Source organism: Panthera tigris, chromosome D3 (assembly GCF_018350195.1).
Source record: "Panthera tigris isolate Pti1 chromosome D3, P.tigris_Pti1_mat1.1, whole genome shotgun sequence".
Taxonomy (NCBI): domain Eukaryota; kingdom Metazoa; phylum Chordata; class Mammalia; order Carnivora; family Felidae; genus Panthera; species Panthera tigris.
In genome coordinates, this window is record NC_056671.1 from 32,448,655 (window position 1) to 32,467,901 (window position 19,247).

General features: G+C 42.8%; 1 protein-coding gene across 12 annotated transcripts in view; it reads right to left on the reverse strand.

The window, feature by feature from the left end:
* Positions 1–11,191, reverse strand: part of PRELID3A (PRELI domain containing 3A) — a 42,258-nt gene extending 31,067 nt beyond the window's left edge. For 8 of the 12 annotated variants that reach the window (XM_042962637.1, XM_042962628.1, XM_042962630.1 and 5 more), the window contains exon 1: positions 547–621. In XM_042962637.1, the coding sequence (XP_042818571.1) occupies positions 547–578 (32 nt within the window). In that variant the 5' untranslated portion in view covers positions 579–621. Of the gene's footprint in view, positions 1–346; positions 503–541; positions 622–7,539; positions 7,610–11,148 lie in introns of those variants that run through there. The other 4 variants (XM_042962634.1, XM_042962633.1, XM_042962635.1 and 1 more) reach the window with 4 other exon arrangements.
* Positions 11,192–19,247: the final 8,056 nt, after the last annotated feature.

A 19,247-nucleotide genomic window follows, 5' to 3' on the forward strand; every position in this document is an offset into this window, starting at 1 on the left:
GGGTCGCCGCGCGCCCTGCCCAAAGAGCGCATTGTGCAGGCGGAGATATGGCCTGCTCCCGGGTGGTCTGCGGAGTGCGCACCATCACTTTGCCGGGTCCTCTCCCGGCCACGTCCACTCGGGCCTCCCTGCACACCGGTGCGCCCTGCCGCGGAAAGCACTGCCCCGCTCCCCACCGTTCGGCCCCCGACGGCTAGCTGAGAACCGTCCCCGCGGCTCGGCCCTCCGCCAGCCCCCAAAGGAAAGGCAGCCCCCCGCCCCCTGGATTTAGCAATCCCACCACGGGCCTCCGTCAGTCAGGCGGCCCCTCTATCGAACAGACTGCACCACTCGGCGGGATCTCTACCTAACGTCGTCCTAGCTGGGACAAGGCCTGCTCCTCTTTTTAGGATGCCGGGGCCGCGGTCTGGGAACCGCCAGCGCGGGGCCGGGCGGGCTCTGCGAGGGCTGGGTCTGGGGTCTAGCCTTCCTCGACCGCCCCCAGAGGTTTGGGGGAAGGAGCAGATGCCGGTCCGGACCCCACCGTGGCCCGCAGCCCGACCTCACCCGAACACGTGCTCCGAGCTCCAGATCTTCATCGCCGCCGGCCGCCGGCCGCAAGGCGCGGGTTCCCGACTCGGACTCCGCGCGCCCGACTCAGCGCGCCCGGCTCCTCCCTCGCGGCGCGTGGGGGCGGGGCGGGGCGGGGCGCTCGCGCGGTGGGCGGGACCGGGACCCGCGCTCTCCTGCACCTCCCGCTTGCCTGTCATTTGGCCACGAGGGTTGTGGTGGCTAAAAATAGGGATGCGGGACTCAGCTGTCCCCGCGGATGGGGCATCTGCGCTGCGGCAAGGAGATGCGTGGAGAGCACTAGCTGCAAATGGAGGGATGGAGGTGAGGGACTAATTCTCATCGTTCAGGTTGTCCAAATTCTCCCACAGCTCTTTCCAGTTGGGCTGTTTTCTACTGTTGGGAAGTATAAAGAAAAACAAAATCTCCTGTCAGCCCCCCAGAAACTCTCCACGGAATAGAAGAGAAAGAAACAGTTTTACTACTGAGTAAACATTAAGCCAGAATGTAATGCGTGTCACAGGCGATAAAGAGATTGCAAACACAGCAAGAAATCTCACCCTTTTATATAGCCAGGCAGGTGCAACACCTTCCACCCGTGTTCTCAAGTGAGACGATTTGACAGCACCATTTGTCACGCAGAGTTCATCCTAAATTTACCTGGCAATTAGAGTGGCTGTTTTGTTTGCTAATTGTCTTTATCCAAAGGAGCAATAAAATTCTCATGTCGTCACCATAGAAGGTAGGTTTGAAGCCAGGTGCTCCTGAAAATTAAGCTAACATTTCAAAGAGATGGCTCCCAGGACTTTGACAAAAAATATTTCTGGGTTGTAAAACTGGCCAAAGGCCCACTTAGCTTTTGAAAACATTTACACACATCTCAAAAGGACAAAGAATTTACAAGTTTTCTAGAGTAAATGCTCTTTAAGAAGGGAAAGGAGCGGTTCTTTTTCTTTTGCACCAGGGAAAATCGATTTTGTTTCTTTTTAGATTTGTATTTACCCTGCACGACCACAACCAAAGTTCAAGTGCAGAGAAGCAGATGCTTGTTTTGGGAAGAAGGTGACCTGTGCAGAATGAGATGTAGCATGAGGGGAGGGACCTCGTCCGGTTCACTACTGAATCCCAGGACTTAGCACAGCACCTGGCATTGAGTGGGCATCCAGGGCCTTGTTTGTGCGATGAGCCAGTGAAGTGGAAAGAGAACACAGAAACAACCAGAAACAACCTAACTAGGTTAGGATCCTGGCTCCACCATCTACTTATGCTGGCCTTTACCACCTATGGCTTTAACCTTACAGTAACCTTCCAAAGTTGGTGCTACTGTACCTGTTTCATAGATGAGCAAACTGGGGTTTAAGGAAATGTAAAAGCTTCACGCACTAAGGGATGGAGCTGAAAACTGGCACTAGCCATTCGCAGACTGCGACCTTGGCATCCTGAAAAGAAGAGCCAGCTCTGTCCTTTCTAGGGGCAGTTAGGTAGAGAACTCACAGAGCAATGCAGCCTATCTGATACAGGGGCCACCTGACTGATGAGGCCCATGATGGAACTGCTGAAGCAGGGGGCTGGGGGGCAGCCTTTCCTTTGGGGGCTGGCGGAGGGCTGAGCTGCTGACAGACCTCAGCTACCCATACAGGGCTGGACAGTGGGGTTTGCACGACTCCCCCTCACACCTGTGCTACAGTGGCTCACAATTATGATCAGACCTGTTGTCAAACATTTCCTACATGCTCAGCACTAGGAAGCTAGGTGCTGCTATTTTGATTTTTAAAAAGCATCATCATGTAAAAAATCAGCATCTTCCACAAATGTGTACTGAGCATGAGACTCAAAGAATGGGGCTGCTTGGTGAGTTAGAACACACTGTAGGTGAGACAGCTCCTGTAAGTACCTCCAGGTCTGAGAGGGATGACTGCTGAGTTTTGCATCTCACCGAGTGGGGAAACTAAGACCCTAACGAGGTACCGCCTTGGTACAGAGACACGCTATTTAGTGGTGGAGTTGGGCGACCAAGAAAGGGAGAGAAATGAGACCACCTTTGATCCCTGGGTGATTGTTGCTCAGTCTCACTGTCACCTGCCCTTGCCCCACCTTCAAATCCATCTTACACAGGGCCGTGGGTTCTCAGGCAGCCATGCCTGGCCTGTGCATCCGGGTGTCATCCGGCCTGTGCAGCACCCTCCCTGCAATTACGTCACAGCCCGTGCACACCTCCCTCTGACGCTCACCACAATGGCTTATGATCATCCGTGGTTTTCTGCCTCCCCACCAGGCTAAAAACATTTTGCGATCAGGAACTGGATTATCATTATTCTTGGTATGTCCAGAGTCAGAAGCATAGTAGGTACACAATCAATGAAGAATTCTTGAAGAATAAACAAAAGTCCCATCCCTGCTTGAAGTCCTATCCTGATACCTCCATTTGGGGCAGCATCCACACTTGAATTTGCTCCGTTACACCGAGTCGGCTCCGGGAACAGAGGTGGCTGCTGTCACCTGGAATGGAAACCCTAGGTCCCACCTCAGCCCCACCATGCAGTGGGAGGCCGGTGGGGGGACAGGCGTTTGTGGTTTAACAAGTTCCGCCCCGGGACTCTGATGCCGACGGACGGCAACTGTCTCAGATCCGCCTGTCCACCAGCTGGATTAGGCAAGGAGCTTCCTTGTCATCACCGGACCCTCGCTCATACTATTTCTTCTAGCCAGAACATGCTCCTCCATGCTTGTCCTATAGAAGAGCACTATATGCAAAAATCCAGAAGCATCTGGGGGAGAGGCAACCACATGCTTTTCATCTTCCTATTCCCAGCTCCTGGAACGTAGGGGCTCAACAAATTCATTCCACTGGGCGAATGGGAGGGATCTGCATCAACTGCCTTTTTTTTTTTTTTAATGTTTATTTATTTTTGAAAGAGAGAGAGAGAGAGAGGCAGAGTGTGAGCAGGGGAGAGGCAGAGAGAAGAGGGAGACAAAGAATCCGGAACAGGCTCTAGGCTCTGAGCTGACAGCACAGAGCCAGATGCAGGGCTTGAACTCACAAACTGAACCGTGAGATCATGACCTGAGGGGAAGTCAGATGCTTAACCGACTGAACCACCCAGGCGCCCCTCCAACTGCCTTCTGAGACGATAAGGGGCCACAGCATGAGAGGTAGAACGGTGGTCCCAACCTAGGCTGTGTGCTGGAGTAATCTGAGGAGCTTTGAAAAGTATCAGTGCCTGGAACCCACTCTACATTATTTCATTGGACTATCTTGTGGCCTAAGCTGCACGAACTTGAAAAGCTCCCTCACCCCTTCCCCCGCCCTGGCCACCTGATGATTCTAATGGGCAACTGAGGTGGAAAGGGCAGAAGCAGAGGGGATGAAGGCAAGTCCAGAGGCCCAGTCTAGCAGCTGCTGCGCCAGCACAGGGGAGAAATGGGTGCTTGGCCGGTGTAGTGGGGATAAGACTTGGAAACAGCTGAAGGACCTTATAATCAACTGGGCTTAGGGGAGAGGAAAGGAAGGACTGGCCACCCTCTTTCCTTCTCATCCCTCATTCCTGTCATTTACTGAGGAGTTGGCAGTTTGGCTCATGGGGTCTCTCTCTCTCCACTCCCCACTGCCCCCCCCCTTCACCATCCATTGCCTTAATTCTTGCCAGTGTCAACATCTTTGTGGAAGATCCATCCAGAAGCCCAGGAGTCTGATTCCTGGACCTCCCTAACTTTCGATACCTCAGTCCTCACTTGACTTCAGTCATCCACCCCCACCAAGCCTGCTGCCTGGATCTTGCTTATATTTTGAATTTCAGCGCAAACATCTCAAGCTCCAACATATCACTACAGGGGACTCTCTGCTTCCCTAACAGGACAATGACTGTGTTTAGCTGGCACCTCTGTCACATCAGAGAGTGCTCAGGGAAGGTAGACCCCACCCCACTTGTTTCGGGGCTGGGCTGAGGTCTAAGGGTCAGAGGATGGGCTCGGGAGCCAGCTTGTGATACATTGCTGGCCAGTGAGCATGTGGGAGCCTGCTACAAGGTTGTGGGGAGAAAGTTCCTCACTCAGGAGCAAATCATCAGAAACCACCACTTCCACTGCTTAACTCCTGGGGCTGGTGTGACGAATCCTTGTTACCAGCAGGAAGAGGAAATCAGCACCACTGATAGAAGTTTATTGGGAAAAGGGCAGTATCCAACCCTTCTCAGCCAGCCTGGGGCTCACAGCTATGCCATAATAAATGTTCTCATTGTTTTTCATTGTCTCATGTCATTTGAATTCACATTTTAGCCTAAAGCCGCTTCCTGTCCCTTAGGCACCTGTTCCACTAGTCTTCCCTTCTGTAGCTTCCATTTCTTCCACACACAGGCCATTTCACTCCACATTATAATTATAAATTGGCCAACTTTTGACTTAAAAACAAACCACAACCCCTCCCCCCCCCCAATCTCTCCCTTGACTCTGCACCTGTCTGTGGGTCCTTACAGGAGCCCAGGACCTGAGCTCTTTCACTCACCTTCCCCCCCTGCTCGTCCCAAACAAACGAGGTGAGTTAATTTTTCCTTGCTTGGGGTGCAGAAGACAGAGGAGCGATCCCTAATCACCCTCCAGTTAAATAGGCAAAGATGTGTTATTTTTAATTAAACATTAGATGCAACCATGTTCTTGTGCCACAGGAATAGTCGAAGAAGTCAGAGGCTAGCTTATGGGGTGCTGAGCAGACCCACCACTCCCCTGGGCAGTTCCTGGACACTTAGTGGGAGGTGCCACGCGCCCTGTGAAGCAGCCAAGACAGATGCTGGCGGGTGAGGCGGGTATGCTCACAGCCAGGTGACACATGAGTCTGATTCAGTGCCACCCAACAGCTTCTTTGTTGTTGTTTGAGTTTTATGGTTTCTGTAGAACTGGAAAAGTGCCAGGGAACAGAGCAACATTAAGCCAAGCACAGGATATGGTTGTTTCTCCAATAGTTATCAGGCAAAGATGGGATGATGGGATGATGGCTGTTGACTGAACCTCTCACGGCAGCACACATCTGGGTTGGTTGTTGTCATGGCCGCTGTGGGAACCGAGGAAAGTGTCCCAAGGAACGGAGCATTTAGGAGCAAAAGTCACCCTTCACTTTTATCTTTGGCTGAAATGCCTCTTCCACATTTTCTTTGGCTTGAAGACCAAGGTCACCATGATTACAGAAGTGCTGAGGGAAAGGATGAAGTACACACACTGCCCTAGAAGTTTATGGTGGTAAATGCCAAAGCTTCGTGAACGTGAAGCATTTGAAACCTGACCTCCGGCTACTACATTCCCCTATAAGTATTATGAAATTGTTCTCCCCACTTCTCATCTCAATCTTGGAGTCCACATTTGCTCTTCCCCCTTGGTTGCTGCTTATTTATTCCACATGCTGTGATGGGCTCCTGAGACTCTTCTCGTTAGGGTCCCCAGACACCATCATGTTTTCCAATCCAGTGGGCATTGTTCAGCCCCACTCCTTGCAGACCTCTCTGGTGCACTTGAACTACTGAGCACTCTCTCCCTGAAACTCTGCTACCTTGGCTTTGCTCCAATGACATCTCATTGTTGCGTCATATTCCTTCCAGGTCTCCTTTGCAGATTCTTCTCCCCACTCTTCATTCTTCTGCTCTTCTCATGCTACACCTTCCGCCTGAGTGAACTCACCGAGTTTTGTGGGTTCTACTAACTCCCAAACCTATATCTTGATCTCATTTTTACCCCAGGCTTTACACCCATCTATGTGGTTACCCACAGGATATTCCCTGGGTCCGTACCTCAAACTCGCTGTGGCCCAAGCATCTTCCACCCTAAGCAAATTCCTTTCCAGAATTCACTCTCCAGGTTCATGGTATCACCCGGGTGCCCCAAGCTAGAGTTAATCCCTTAGCCTCTACACCCAACCAATCTTATCAAGTCCTTTAGAATTCACCTCTTGGGGCACCTGGGTGGCTCACTTGATTAAGCATTCGACTTCGGCTCAGGTCATGATCTCACAGAGCTGTTCAAGCCCTACATTGGGCTCTGTGCTGACAGCTCAGAGCCTGGAGCCTGCTTCAGATTCTGTGTCTCCGTGTTCTCTCTCTCTCTCTCTCTCTCTCTCTCTCTCTCTCTCAAAAATAAACATTTAAAAAAGTTTTAGAATTCATCTCTTACAGATTGCTTTAATCCATTCATTCTTCTATAAACTTTAAAAGCCAATGTGATTTAGTATTCATAGTCGAAGGCATAGGTTTGCGGATGAACAAACCTGGGTGCCAGCCGTGTCTCCCTTTTCGCAAACATCCATGTCAAGATCTATGCAATGGGGATACCAGCAGTAGCTCCCCTATAGGACTTGGGAGAATTAAATGAGAATATAGGGAAAGTCCGTTAGCACAGTGACTGGTGGGCAGGAACAACAAGTGTCAGCCGCTCTCATTGTTAGGATTGGATTACCACCTGCTACTGCTGACTTAGCCCAGCCCTCCACCACCCCCCTTCTGGATTACTCTAGCGGCCTGGAACTGGTCTCACTGCCACTCAGCCAGCCCCTCAGAATGGTGCCATCCCCATGCCCAACCGTCACTCCTGTGTTGTCAGCCTATGTCGCGCCCACTCCAAAGCTATGTTTGACCGCCCCTGGGCCCTCCTCACTCCTGGGCCATCCTGTGATTGCCTGTACATGCCTCCACCATGACTCTCAGTGCGCTGTTCTATGATGACTGTCCTTGTTTGTGTTTCTGCCTCTCCCACTAGATTGATGCTTATTAAGGAGGCAGATTGCTGGTCTCCACCTCTTACCTTTTTTTTTTTTAAATGTTTATTTATGTTTTGAGAAAGAAAGAGAGCACAGGAGAGGGGCAGAGAGAGGGGGAGACAGAGGATCCAAAGTGGGCTCTGAGCTGTCAGCACAGATGCGGGGCTCGAACTCACAAACCGGGAGATCATGATCTGAGCCCAAGGCAGACGCTTAACCAACTGAGCAACCCAGGTGCCCCATCCACCTCCTACCTTTTAAATTGGCATCTCTGGAGGGGGGAGACCCAGAAACAGGCATTTTTTAATGAACAGCTTCGGCAAGTATAAGGCTCCTGAAGTGTGGAAAGGAGTCGTCCACATGACTGTGTGATCTTCAAGGATGGGGACTGAGCTTTACTCATTTCTGTGTAGCCAAGATATGTCCCAGGACCTGGCAAACAGTAAGCACTTGATAATTGCTTGTTCAGTGAGTCAAGGCTGATTCCAAGGCAGTCATGAACCAGGGAGTGGTCTGGCCGCAGGGTGGGTGGAACTCCACCTGCAGTAACTATCCAGGGAAGTTCCTGGAAGCCCTATGGCTTCTCTATGAGAGGCTTTCAACTGATAATCCTACTTTTCATTGTATCAGTTAGGATTCTATATATTGCTATCTTGTGTCAAAATTTCATTTTTACAGGAGTCTGATGCTAAAAATAAATTAGTTTGAAAACTGCTGTAGTAGAATAGTTTTTTTTTTTTAATGTTTGTTTAGTTTTGAGACAGAGAGAGACAGTGTGAGAGGGGGAGGGGCAGAGAGAGAGGGAGACACAGAATCTGAAGCAGGCTCCAGGCTCTGAGCTGTCATCACAGAGCCCAACTCGGGGCTCAAATTCACAAACCATGAGATCATGACCTGAGCTGAAGTCAGACGCTTAACAGACTGAACCACCCAGGTGCCCCAATAGTTTTTTAATTTAGAGGGAAAATCAATCTCCCAGCAGGTAAGAAGTTTTGAAGAACTTCTGGAGCTATTTCTTTCCCATTTGCCTCGGATATTGCTTCAAAATCCCAGGATTATAACAAAGATTAGGCTCTGATAGGTTTTTAAGTTTTTATTTCAATTCCAGTTAGTTAACATACAATGTTGTATTAGTTTCAGGCATACACTATAGTGGTTCCACAGTTCCATACATCACCCAGTACTCATTAGGCTCTGATACTTAACTGATCCTTAAATACAGTGATAGTAGACTGGATTTACAGAGATTTCACGCGGTCATGCTGTCTGAATAAGATGGCAAAAGGCCTAAAATCCTACATTTAGAATATTACTGGAATCCAAAGACATGTTCTCTAGCAAAATTCAAAAACAACCTCAACACAGCCAAGATATTCTAGCATATTACTAAAATAGAGTATATCTCTGTGACCTTTTACTTCCTATGGTATATGTTTCTGTTTCTTTTTTTACAATTTTTGTACAATTCTTTTTGTACAATTTCTTTTTTTAAAATTTTTAAACATTTTTATTCATATTTTGAGAGACAGAGCACAAGCAGGGCAGAGAGACACACACACACACACACACACACACACAGAATCCAAAGCAGGTTCCAGGCTGTGAGCTGTCAGCACAGAACCTGATGTGCAGCTCGATCCCATGAACCACGAGATAATGACCTGAGCTAAAGTTGGCCACTTAACCAACTGAGCCACCCAGGCGCCCCTCAACTCCTACATACAATTTCTGAAGTAAGTCCCTCCAACACATAGCTTAAATTTTGTTCCTTATTTCTGCTTCTGAACACTTTATCCTATATAGCTCACATGGTTTTTCATTAGAAACCTAAGACACAATTTCCTTCCCAGCTTGCAAACTCCTTCTCATTTTGCCTGCTGGCATTGCAAAAGATGGCTTATGACTAGAGGGGCTGGAATCCAAAACAATTATCAGTTTTCTCACAAGAAGATATGACTGGGAACAATCTAGGAACTTTAGATTTGCTACAGTATTGTGGCCAATACTTTTAGAAAAATATTTGATCATTATCAAGTAAAGTAGTGATGAGGAATATTCTAAATGTTCTGCTATTGTCATTCATGAAACTTGTGTCAATGTCATGATTCCTTCTATTATTCATTATCATGTAGGAGATGCTAATATTTTGTCACTAGGTTCCTTTAGCAAGTTTCTTGAAATGCACAAAGCGCAGTTGTCTTAGAGATTGATAGACCTCCCCTGCCACCTAGTGGGGAATATGCAGCACAGCTCTTGTATGAACTGTTGAGGTCCTATTCCCCAACACTTGTGAATAATTTTTTTAAAAGTGTTTACCAAGCCATTTCTCTGCTAGGAAATCATCCTCTGAATAGATGCTGGCATTTGGATATGGATATGGATATAGATACATCAATAAGAATGTTCATTGTAGCATCTGAAATACAAATAACTTGGGAACAGTCTAACCCCTACTTAAAACCTGTTACACCTTTACCATAGGATACAATGGAGCTAATTAAAGAATGGGGTGGAACTATATGTTATTAACATACAAAAATATATGTTAAAAAAGCAAGGTGAATAAGGTATAATTTTATTCACGTAAAATATGTTTTATATGCTTGTAAATACATATAAAATAGACAGATACACACAGAAAAAAAGAGTTAGCTTTAAACAGTGAGAATAAGAGATTGAGAGACTTTTACCCTCAACCTTGTAACTTTATACTGATGGAAAAAAATTTGTCCTGAACTTTTTATAATTACAAGTTTTGTTTGTTCTTAATTATAAAACTAATATGTATTTATTGCAGAATATCTGGAAAATAGAAATAAGCATTATTTTTAAAAAATTACTTGTAACCTCAGCACACAGAGAAAAACCTCCTTTAACATTCTTTAAGTTTCCTTATATTTTATTTGAAAACTTTATGGTTCAAAAATGGGAAACAGTATGAAAAAGCACACACTAAGAAGTCTCAGGGGATGCCTGGCTGATTTAGTCGGTAGAGTGTCTGAGTCTTGACCTCAGGGTCATGATTTCAAGCCCCTTGTTGAGCATAGAGCCTACTTTAAAAAAACGTCTCAGAATATCCATGCCATCCTGCCATCTATAAGAGAGCACTTTAGTTTCTTAGATTTGTATTCTATCAACCAGCCCTCAGCCCTCGGCAATCACTAATCCACCTTTACATCTCTATGGATTTGCCATTTCAGACATTCTACCTAAATAGATTCATACAATCTGTGGTATTTGTAACTGGATTTTTTTCACTAAACATAATGTTTTCAAGGTTCATCCATGTTGAAGCATGTATTAGTATTTTGTTCCTTTTTATGGCTGAATAATAATTGTAAGGATGTGCCACAGCTGATTATCCATTCATCAGTTGATGGACATTTAGGTTGTTTTCACATTTTGTCTCTTATAAATCATGCTACTGTGAACAATTGTGTATAAGTTTCTGTGTGGACATATGTTTTCATTTCTCTTGAGTATGTAGCTAAGAGTGGACATGCTGGGTTATATGGTAATTAATTGCATGTTTAACCTTTTGAGGAAGTGCCAGGCAATTTCCAAAGCAGTTGCACCCTTTCCCTATCCCACCAGTATGAGGGTTCTAATTTCTCCAACCCCTCATCAACACTCACTGTCTCTTTATTCCAACCATCCTACATTGTGAATCGGAAATTCACTGCGGTTCTGATTTGTCTTTCCCTGATGGCTAATGATGAGCATCTTTTACTGTACTCTTTGGCCATTTGTATGTGTGCTTTGGAGGAAGGTCTATTTAACTCTTTTGCCCATCAAAAAGCTATAATGAGACGTAATTCACGTAACATACAATTAATCTATTTAAAATGTATAAGTTGGGATACCTTGGTGGCTCAGTCAGTTAAACATCCGACTCTTGACCTCAGCTCAGGTCTTGATCTCGGGATCACGGGTTCAAGCCCCACACTGGGGTCCACGCTGGGCATGGAGCTTACTGAAAATAAAATAAAGTAAAATTAAATTAAAAAGCATATAAATCAATGGTTTCAGTTTGTTTGCAGGGTGGTAGCCAACCATCACCATAACCAATTTTAGGACATTTTCATCACCCCAAAATGAAACACATACCCTTTAGCCATCGCCCCCTAATCTCTCTCCCTTCCCCCAGCAGCCTTAGGCAACCACTAATCTACTTTCATTTTTATAGATTTGCCTGTTCTGAACATTTCATATACATCGGTTCATAACTCTGTGGTCTTTTGTGTCTGGCTTCTTTCACTTAGTGTAATGTTTTCGAAGTTCATCCATGTTGGGGCATGTATCAGAATTTTGTTACTTTTTATGGCTGAATAGTATTCCATCATTTTGTTTACCCATCCATCTATTGATGGGCACTTGGTTTATTTCCACTTTTGGCTATTGTGATAATGCTGCAATAAACATTGCCGTACAGGTATGTTTACATTCCTGTTTCAATTCTTTCGGGTATATACCTCGGAAGGGAACTATGGCACTGTGTGGTAGTTCAGTGTTTAGCTTTTTGAGCAAATGCCAAACTTCTCCACAACAGCTGCACCAATTAACATTCCCACCAGCAATAAATGAGGGTTCTAACTTCTCCACATTCTCACTTAAAAAAAATATTATAGCCATTTTAGTAGGAGTGAAATAATATTTCATTGTGCTTTTAATTTTTTTTAAGTTTATTCATTTGTTTTTGAGAGAGAGAGAGAGTGAGAGAGCGAGTGAGCAGGGGAGGGGCAGAGACAGAGGAAGAGAGAATTCTAAGCAGGCTTTATGCTGTCAACGAGCAACCCGACACGGGTCTCAACGTCACTAACCATGAAATCATGACTTGAGCTGAAATCTAGACGCAGATGCTTAAGCAACTGAGCCAAACAAACGCCTTCCATTGTGATTTTAATTTGCATTTTCCTAAGGACTAATGATGTTGAGCATCTTTTCATGTGCTTATTGGCCATCTGTATATCTTCATTTGAGGAGTATCTATCCAAATCCTTTGCCATTTTTAAAAAATGTTTATTGGGGCGCCTGAGTGGCTCAGTTGGTTAAGCCCAACTTCAGCTCAGGTCATGATCCCATGGTCCATGATTTCGAGCCCTACGTTGGGCTCTGTGCTGATCGCTCAGAGCCTGGAGCCTAGAGCATGCTCCAGATTCTGTGTCTCCCTCTCTCTCTGCCGCTCCCCTGCTCGTGCTCTCTCTCTCTCTCTTTCTCTCAAAAATAAATAAAACATTAAAAAAAAATAAAATATTTATGTTTGAAAGAGAGCTAGAGAGGGACAGGCAGAGAGATCATGAGTTGGGGAGGGGCAGAGAGAGAAAGAATCCTAAATAGGCTCCAGGCTGTCAATGTGCAGCTGGCCGTGAGGCCTTATGTCATGAACCGTGAGGTCATGACCTGAGCTGAAATCAAGAGTCAGAGCCTTAACTGAGCCACCCAGGCGCCCCGGGTTAATTTTTCTTTAAATGTTTTGTAGAATTCACCAGCAAAGCCACCTGATTCTGGTCTTTTGTTGTTGCAAGGTTTTTGGTTTCTGGTTCAATCCCTTAACTTGCATAGATTTGTTCACATTTTCTGTTTTTTCTCTTGAATCAATATTGTTAATTTTTGTTTCTAGATATTTTTCCTAGGTTATCTATTTTATTGGCATACAATTGCTCATACTATTATATCCTTTTTACCTGTAAATTTGATAGTAATGACTCATTTTCATCTCTCATTTTAGATATTTGTGTCTCTTTTTTTTTTATCAGTCTAGCTAAAGTTTCGTCACTTCTATTGATCTTTTCAAAGAACCAACCCTTTGTTTCATTGATTTTCTTTGCCGTTTTTCTATTCTATATTTTATTTATCTCTGTTCTAATCTTTATTATTCTTCCAACCTTGGGTTTAGTTTGATCATCTTTTTCAAGTTCCTTGGGGTATAAAGTTATGTTATTGATCTGATGTTTTTCTTCTTTTTAAAATATAGGCATTTGCAGCCTAATGAAAATGCAGCATACCAAAACTTGGAATGTAATGAAGACATTGCTCAGAGAGAATTGTGTAGCTATAAATTCCATATAAATATATCATCCTCCTGTCTTCTAGCCTCTATAGTTTCTGATGACAAATTGGCTATTTATCTTATTGCTCATCTCTTATATGTGATGAGTTGCTTCTCTCTTGCTGCTTTCAAGATTATTTCTTTGTCTTTGTCTTCCATGGTTTGATTATAATGTATCTTGGTGTCAGTCTTGTAGAGAGTTTGGTCAGCTTCTTGGATTTGTAGATTCATGACTTTCACCATATTTGGAAGTTTGGGGCCATTATTTCTTCAAATATCCTTTCTGTCCTTTTCTCTTTTCTCCCTCTGTGACTCCCATAATACATAATTTTATCCACTTATGGTATCCCACAGGTCCATTAGGCACTATTCATTTTTCTCCATTCTTTTTTCCTTTTGGCTTTTCAAATTGCAGAATTTCAATTTTTCTATCTTCAAGTTCACAGATTTCTCCCTGCTCGAATGTGATATTGAACTGCCCTAGTGAAAATTTCATTTCAGTTATCGTATGTTTTGGCTCCAGAATTTCTCTATGGTTCCTGTTTATAATTTGTCTCTTTACTAATATACCCTATTTGTTCATACATTGTTTTCTTAATTTTTGTTTAGTTCTTTGTGCATGTTTTCCTTTAGCTCTTTGAGTGTACTCAAGGCAGTTGGTTTAAAGTCTTTGTCTAGTAAGGCCAATATCTGGGCTAACTAAGGAAAGGTTTCTGTCAGTGGTTTCTCTTAGGTGATTTGCTAATATTTTCTCCTGGACGTGCCTTGTCTTCTCATTCTTGTAACAATCCATTCATTCTTTCAAAGATATGAAGTTCTCAATTTTGATGAAGACTGATTAAAAAAATTTTTTTTAATGTTTATTTATTTTTTTTGAGAGAGAGAGAGAGACAGACAGACAGACAGATAGAGACAGAGCATGAGTAGGGGAGGGGCATAAAGAGAGGGAGACACAGAATCCAAAGCAGGCTCCAGGCTCTGAGCTGTCATCACAGAGCCCGATGCAGGGCTCGAACTCATGGACGGTGAGAACCCAACCTGAGCCAAACCTCAGTTGGATGCCCAACCTACTGAGCTACCCAGGCACCCCTTGATGAAGACCAATTTATCAAATTTTCTTTAACAGGCCATATTTTTGGTGTTGTACCCAAGAAATCTTTGCCTAACCCAATATTACAAAGATTTGAAAATATATTTTCTGCTAGAAGTTTTAAAATTTGAGGCTTTAGATCTATGATCCATTTTGAGTCAAGGTTTGATTACGTTGTGAGTTATTATTCAAATTCCATTCATTTTGCATGTGGATATCCCAAATTTCCAGGACCTTTATTGAAAAGTCTGTTCTTTTTCCACTAACTTACCATTATGACTTTATTGAAAATCAATTTACCATTTATGTGTGGGTCTATTTCTGAACTCTATTTCATATCTGTTTGTCTATATTGACATCAATACATTGCCATCTTGATTACTCTGCCTTTAATATAAATCTTGAAGTTAGGTGGTATTAGTCCTCCAACTTTGTTCTCTTACAAAGTCATTCTATTTTAGGCCTTTTGCACTTCTAATTAATTTCAGAATCAGCTTGTCAATTTCTAATCCTGCTAGGAATTTCTAATTCTGCATGGATTTGATTGGGTATGCATTGAATATATACATTAATTTGGGGGAGAATTGACATCTTAACAATATTGAGTTTCCCAATCTATGAATGGTATATATTGCCATTTGTTTAGGTCTTTAATGTTTCTTAGCAGTATTTTTAGTTTTCAGGATTCAGGTTTTAGTCAACTCGGACTGCCATAACAAAACACCACAGACTGTGGTGGCTTAATTGGATGTATTTTCTCAATGTTCTGGAGGCTGGGAAGTCTAAGATCAAGGATCTGGAAGATTTAATTCGTGATAAGAATTCTCTTCTAGGTTTGCAAATGACCACCTTTTTGCTGTGTCTTCGTATAGTGGAGAGAGAGTACTATGGTATCTCTTTCTCTTCTTATAAAGGCACCAGCCCTTTTAGATTAGGGGATCACCCTTATGACCTAATATAACTTTTATCATCATCTCACAGGCCCTGTCCTCAAATAAGCCACACTGGAATTTGGAGCTTCAAACAGGTGTTGGGGGAACACAATTGAGTCCATACTAAAGTCTTTTACATATCTTGCTAGATTTATACCTATTTCACATGTTTTTATGATATTGTCAGTGGAATTGTCTTTGAATTTCAATTTTCAAGTGTTTGCTGGTAGTGTATAGAAGTACCATTGATTTTTGCAGGTTGATATTACATCCTGCACCCTTGCTAACCTCAGTTATTCTAGTAGATTCTGTGAAGATTTTCTACATCGAAGATCATGTTGGCACATATAAAGATAGTTTTTTGCCTTCCTTTCCAATTTAATGGAAAGAAATCTGCCTTACTTCCTTTTTTATCCCTCAGTGCACTGGCTAAAGCTGCCGTACAACATTGAACACAAGTGTTAGGAACAGATATCCTTTTTTGCCCCTAATCTTAGGGGGAAAAACATTCAGTTTTTCTCTATTAATTATGATGATAGCTGTAAATTTTTCATAGTTTTTTTTTTTAAATCAGTGTAGGAGTTTCCTTCTGCTTTGAACATGCTGAGAGGTTTGTTTTGTTTGTTTTTATTATTTACTTATATCGTTTTTAAAATTTCTATTTAAATTCTAGTTAGTTAACATACAGTACAATATTGGTTCCAGGAGTACAATTCAGTGATTCATCATTTACATACAACACCCAGTGTTCATCATAACAAGTGCCATCCTTAATATCCATCACTTATCTAGCCCATCCCCCACCCACATCCCTCCATCAACCCTCAGTTTGTTCTCTATCATTAAGTCTTTTATGGTTTGTTTCCCTATCTCTCTCTTTATATGTTTTTTCCCTTTCCCATATGTTCATGTGTCTTGTTTCTTAAATTCCACATATGAGTGAAATCATATGGTATTTGTCTTTCTCTGACTTATTTTGCTTAGCATAATACACTCTAGCTTCATCCATGTCACTGTAAAATGCAAGATTTCATTCTTTTTGATGACTGAGTATTATGCCATTGTATGTATGTATATATATATATATATACATATATATATATATATATACACACACATACATACATACATATACCACCTCTTTACCCATTTATCAGTCAATGGACACTTGGGCTCTTTCTGTAGTTTGGCTATTGTTGATAATGCTGCTATAAACATTAGGGTGCATGTACCCCTTTGAATCTGTATTTTTGTATCCCTGTGAATACCTAGTAGTGCAATTGCTGGACCATAGGATAATTCTATTTTTAACTTTTTGAGGAACCTCCATACCATTTTCCAGAGTGGCTGTACCAGTTTGCATTCCCACAGTGCAAGAGGGTTCCCCTTTCTCTGCATCCTCCTCATCTGTTGTTTCTTGTGTTGTTAATTTTAGCCCTTCTGACAGGTGTGAGGTGGTATCTCATCCTGGTTCTGATTTGTATTTCCCTGATGATGAGTGATGTTGAGCATCTTTTTGTGTGTCTGTCAGCCATCTGGATGTCTTCTTTGGAAAAATGTCTGTTCATGTCTTCTGCCCATTTCTTCACTAGATTATTTGTTTTTCGAAGTTGGGTTTGATAATTTCTTTATAGATTTTGGATATTAACCCCTTATCAGATATGTCATTTGCAAATATCTTCTCCCATTCTGTAGGCTGCCTTTTAGTTTTGTTGATTGTTTCCTTTGCTGTGCAGAAGCTTTTTATCTTGATGAAATCCCAATAGTTCATTTTGCTTTTGTTTCTCTTGCCTCTGGCAATGTGTCTAGTAAGAAGTTGCTGCGGCCAAGGTCAAAGAGGTTGCTGCCTATTTTCTCCTGTAGGATTTTGATGGTTTTCTGTCTTCATATTCAGATCTTTCACCCATTTTGAGTTCATTTTTGTGTATGGTGTAAGAAAATGGTCCAGTTTCATTCTTCTGCATGCTGCTGTCCAGTTTTCCTAACACCATTTGTTGAAGAGACTGTCTTTTTTCCACTGAATATTCTTTCCTGCTTTGTTGAAATGAGTTGATCATATAGTTGTGGGTCCATTTCTGAGTCTTCTATTCTGTTAGTTGGCCATACATTTGTGGGCCCAATTCTGGGTTCTCTGTTCTATTCTATGTGTCTATGTCTATTCTATTCAGTCTGTGTGTCTGTTTTTGGAACAGTACCATACTGTCTTGATGGCTACAGTTTTGTAATATAGCTTGAAGTCTGGAATCGTGATGCCTCCAGCTTTGCTTTTCTTTTTCAATATTACTTGGGCTATTTGGGGTCTTTTGTGGTTCCATACAAATTTTAGGATTATTTGTTCTAGCTCTGTGAAGAATGCTGGTGCTATTTTGATAGGGATCACATTGAACGTGTAGATTGCTTTTAACAATATTTGTTCTTCCAGTCCATGAGCATGAAATGTTTTTCCATTTCTTTGTGTCCTCTTCAATTTCTTCATAAGTGTTCTATAGTTTTCAGAGTATAGATCTTTTACCTCTTTGGTTAGGTTTATTCCTAGGTATCATAATGGTTTTTGGTGCAATTGTAAATGGAATCGATTCCTTGATTTCTTTTTCTGCTTCTGTTCATTATTGGTGTATAGAAATGCAACAGATTTCTGTACGTTGATTTTATATCCTGTGACTTTGCTGAATTTAAGTCTTAGTTCTAGCAATTTTTTGGTGGAGCCTTTCAGGTTTTCTGCATAGAGCATCATGTCCTCTGCAAATAGTGAAAGTTTGACTTCTTCTTTGCTGATTTGGATGCCTTTTCCTTCTTTGTGTTGTCTGATTGCTGAGACTAAGACTCCCAATACTATGTTAAATAGTAATGGTGAGAGTGGACATCCTTTTCTTGTTCTTGACTCTAGAGGAAAAGATCTTAGTTTTTCCCTATTGAAGGTGCTTTTAGCTGTGGGTGTTTCATATGTGGCCTTTATGATGTTGAGGTATGTTCCATCTATACATACTTTTTGAGGGTTTTTATCAAGAATGGGGATGCCTGGGTGGCTCAGTTGGTTGAGTGTCCGACTTCAGCTCAAGTCATGATCTCACTGTTTGTGAGTTCAAGCCCTACGATGGGGTCTGTGCTGACGGCTCAGAACCTGGAGCCTGCTTTAGATTCTGTGTCTCCTCTCTCTGCCCCTCCCCTTGCTTGCGCTCTGTCTTTCTCTCTCTCTTTTTCTCTCAAAAGTGAATTAATATTTAAACAACAACAACAAAAAGCATGGATGCTATATTTTGTCAAATGCTTTTTCTGCATCCATTGAGAGGATCATATGGTTCTTATCCTTTCTTTTATTAATGTGGTGTATCATGTTGATTGATTTGCGATGTTAGTCTTTAATCAGGAATAGATGTTGGGCTTTGTCAAATATTTTTGTTCTGCATCTGTTGGGATTTTTTTGAAATTTTTTTGTAAATTTTTTTAATGTTTATTTTGGAGAGAGAGAGCGAGAGACAGAGGGAGCAGGGGAGGAGCAGAGAGAGAGAAAGACACAGAATCCAAAGGAGACTCCAGACTCTGAACTGTCAGCACAGAGCCCGACACAGGGTTGGAACCCACAAACTGTGATATCATGACCTGAGCTGAAGCTGGACACTCAACCAACTGAGCCACCCAGGTGCCCCTATCATTCTTATATATTAGTCTTCACTACGGTGAATTACACTGATGATATTTGAATGTTAAAACATACTTTCATTCCTAGGATAAACCCCACTTGGTCATAATGTATTATGATTTTTCTATATTGTTTGACTCAATTTTTTAATATTTGGGTAGGAATTTTTGCATCTATGTTCATTAAGGATATTAGTATGTAGTTTTCTTTTCCTTTCAGTAATGTCTTCCTTTCAGTAATTTTGAAATCAG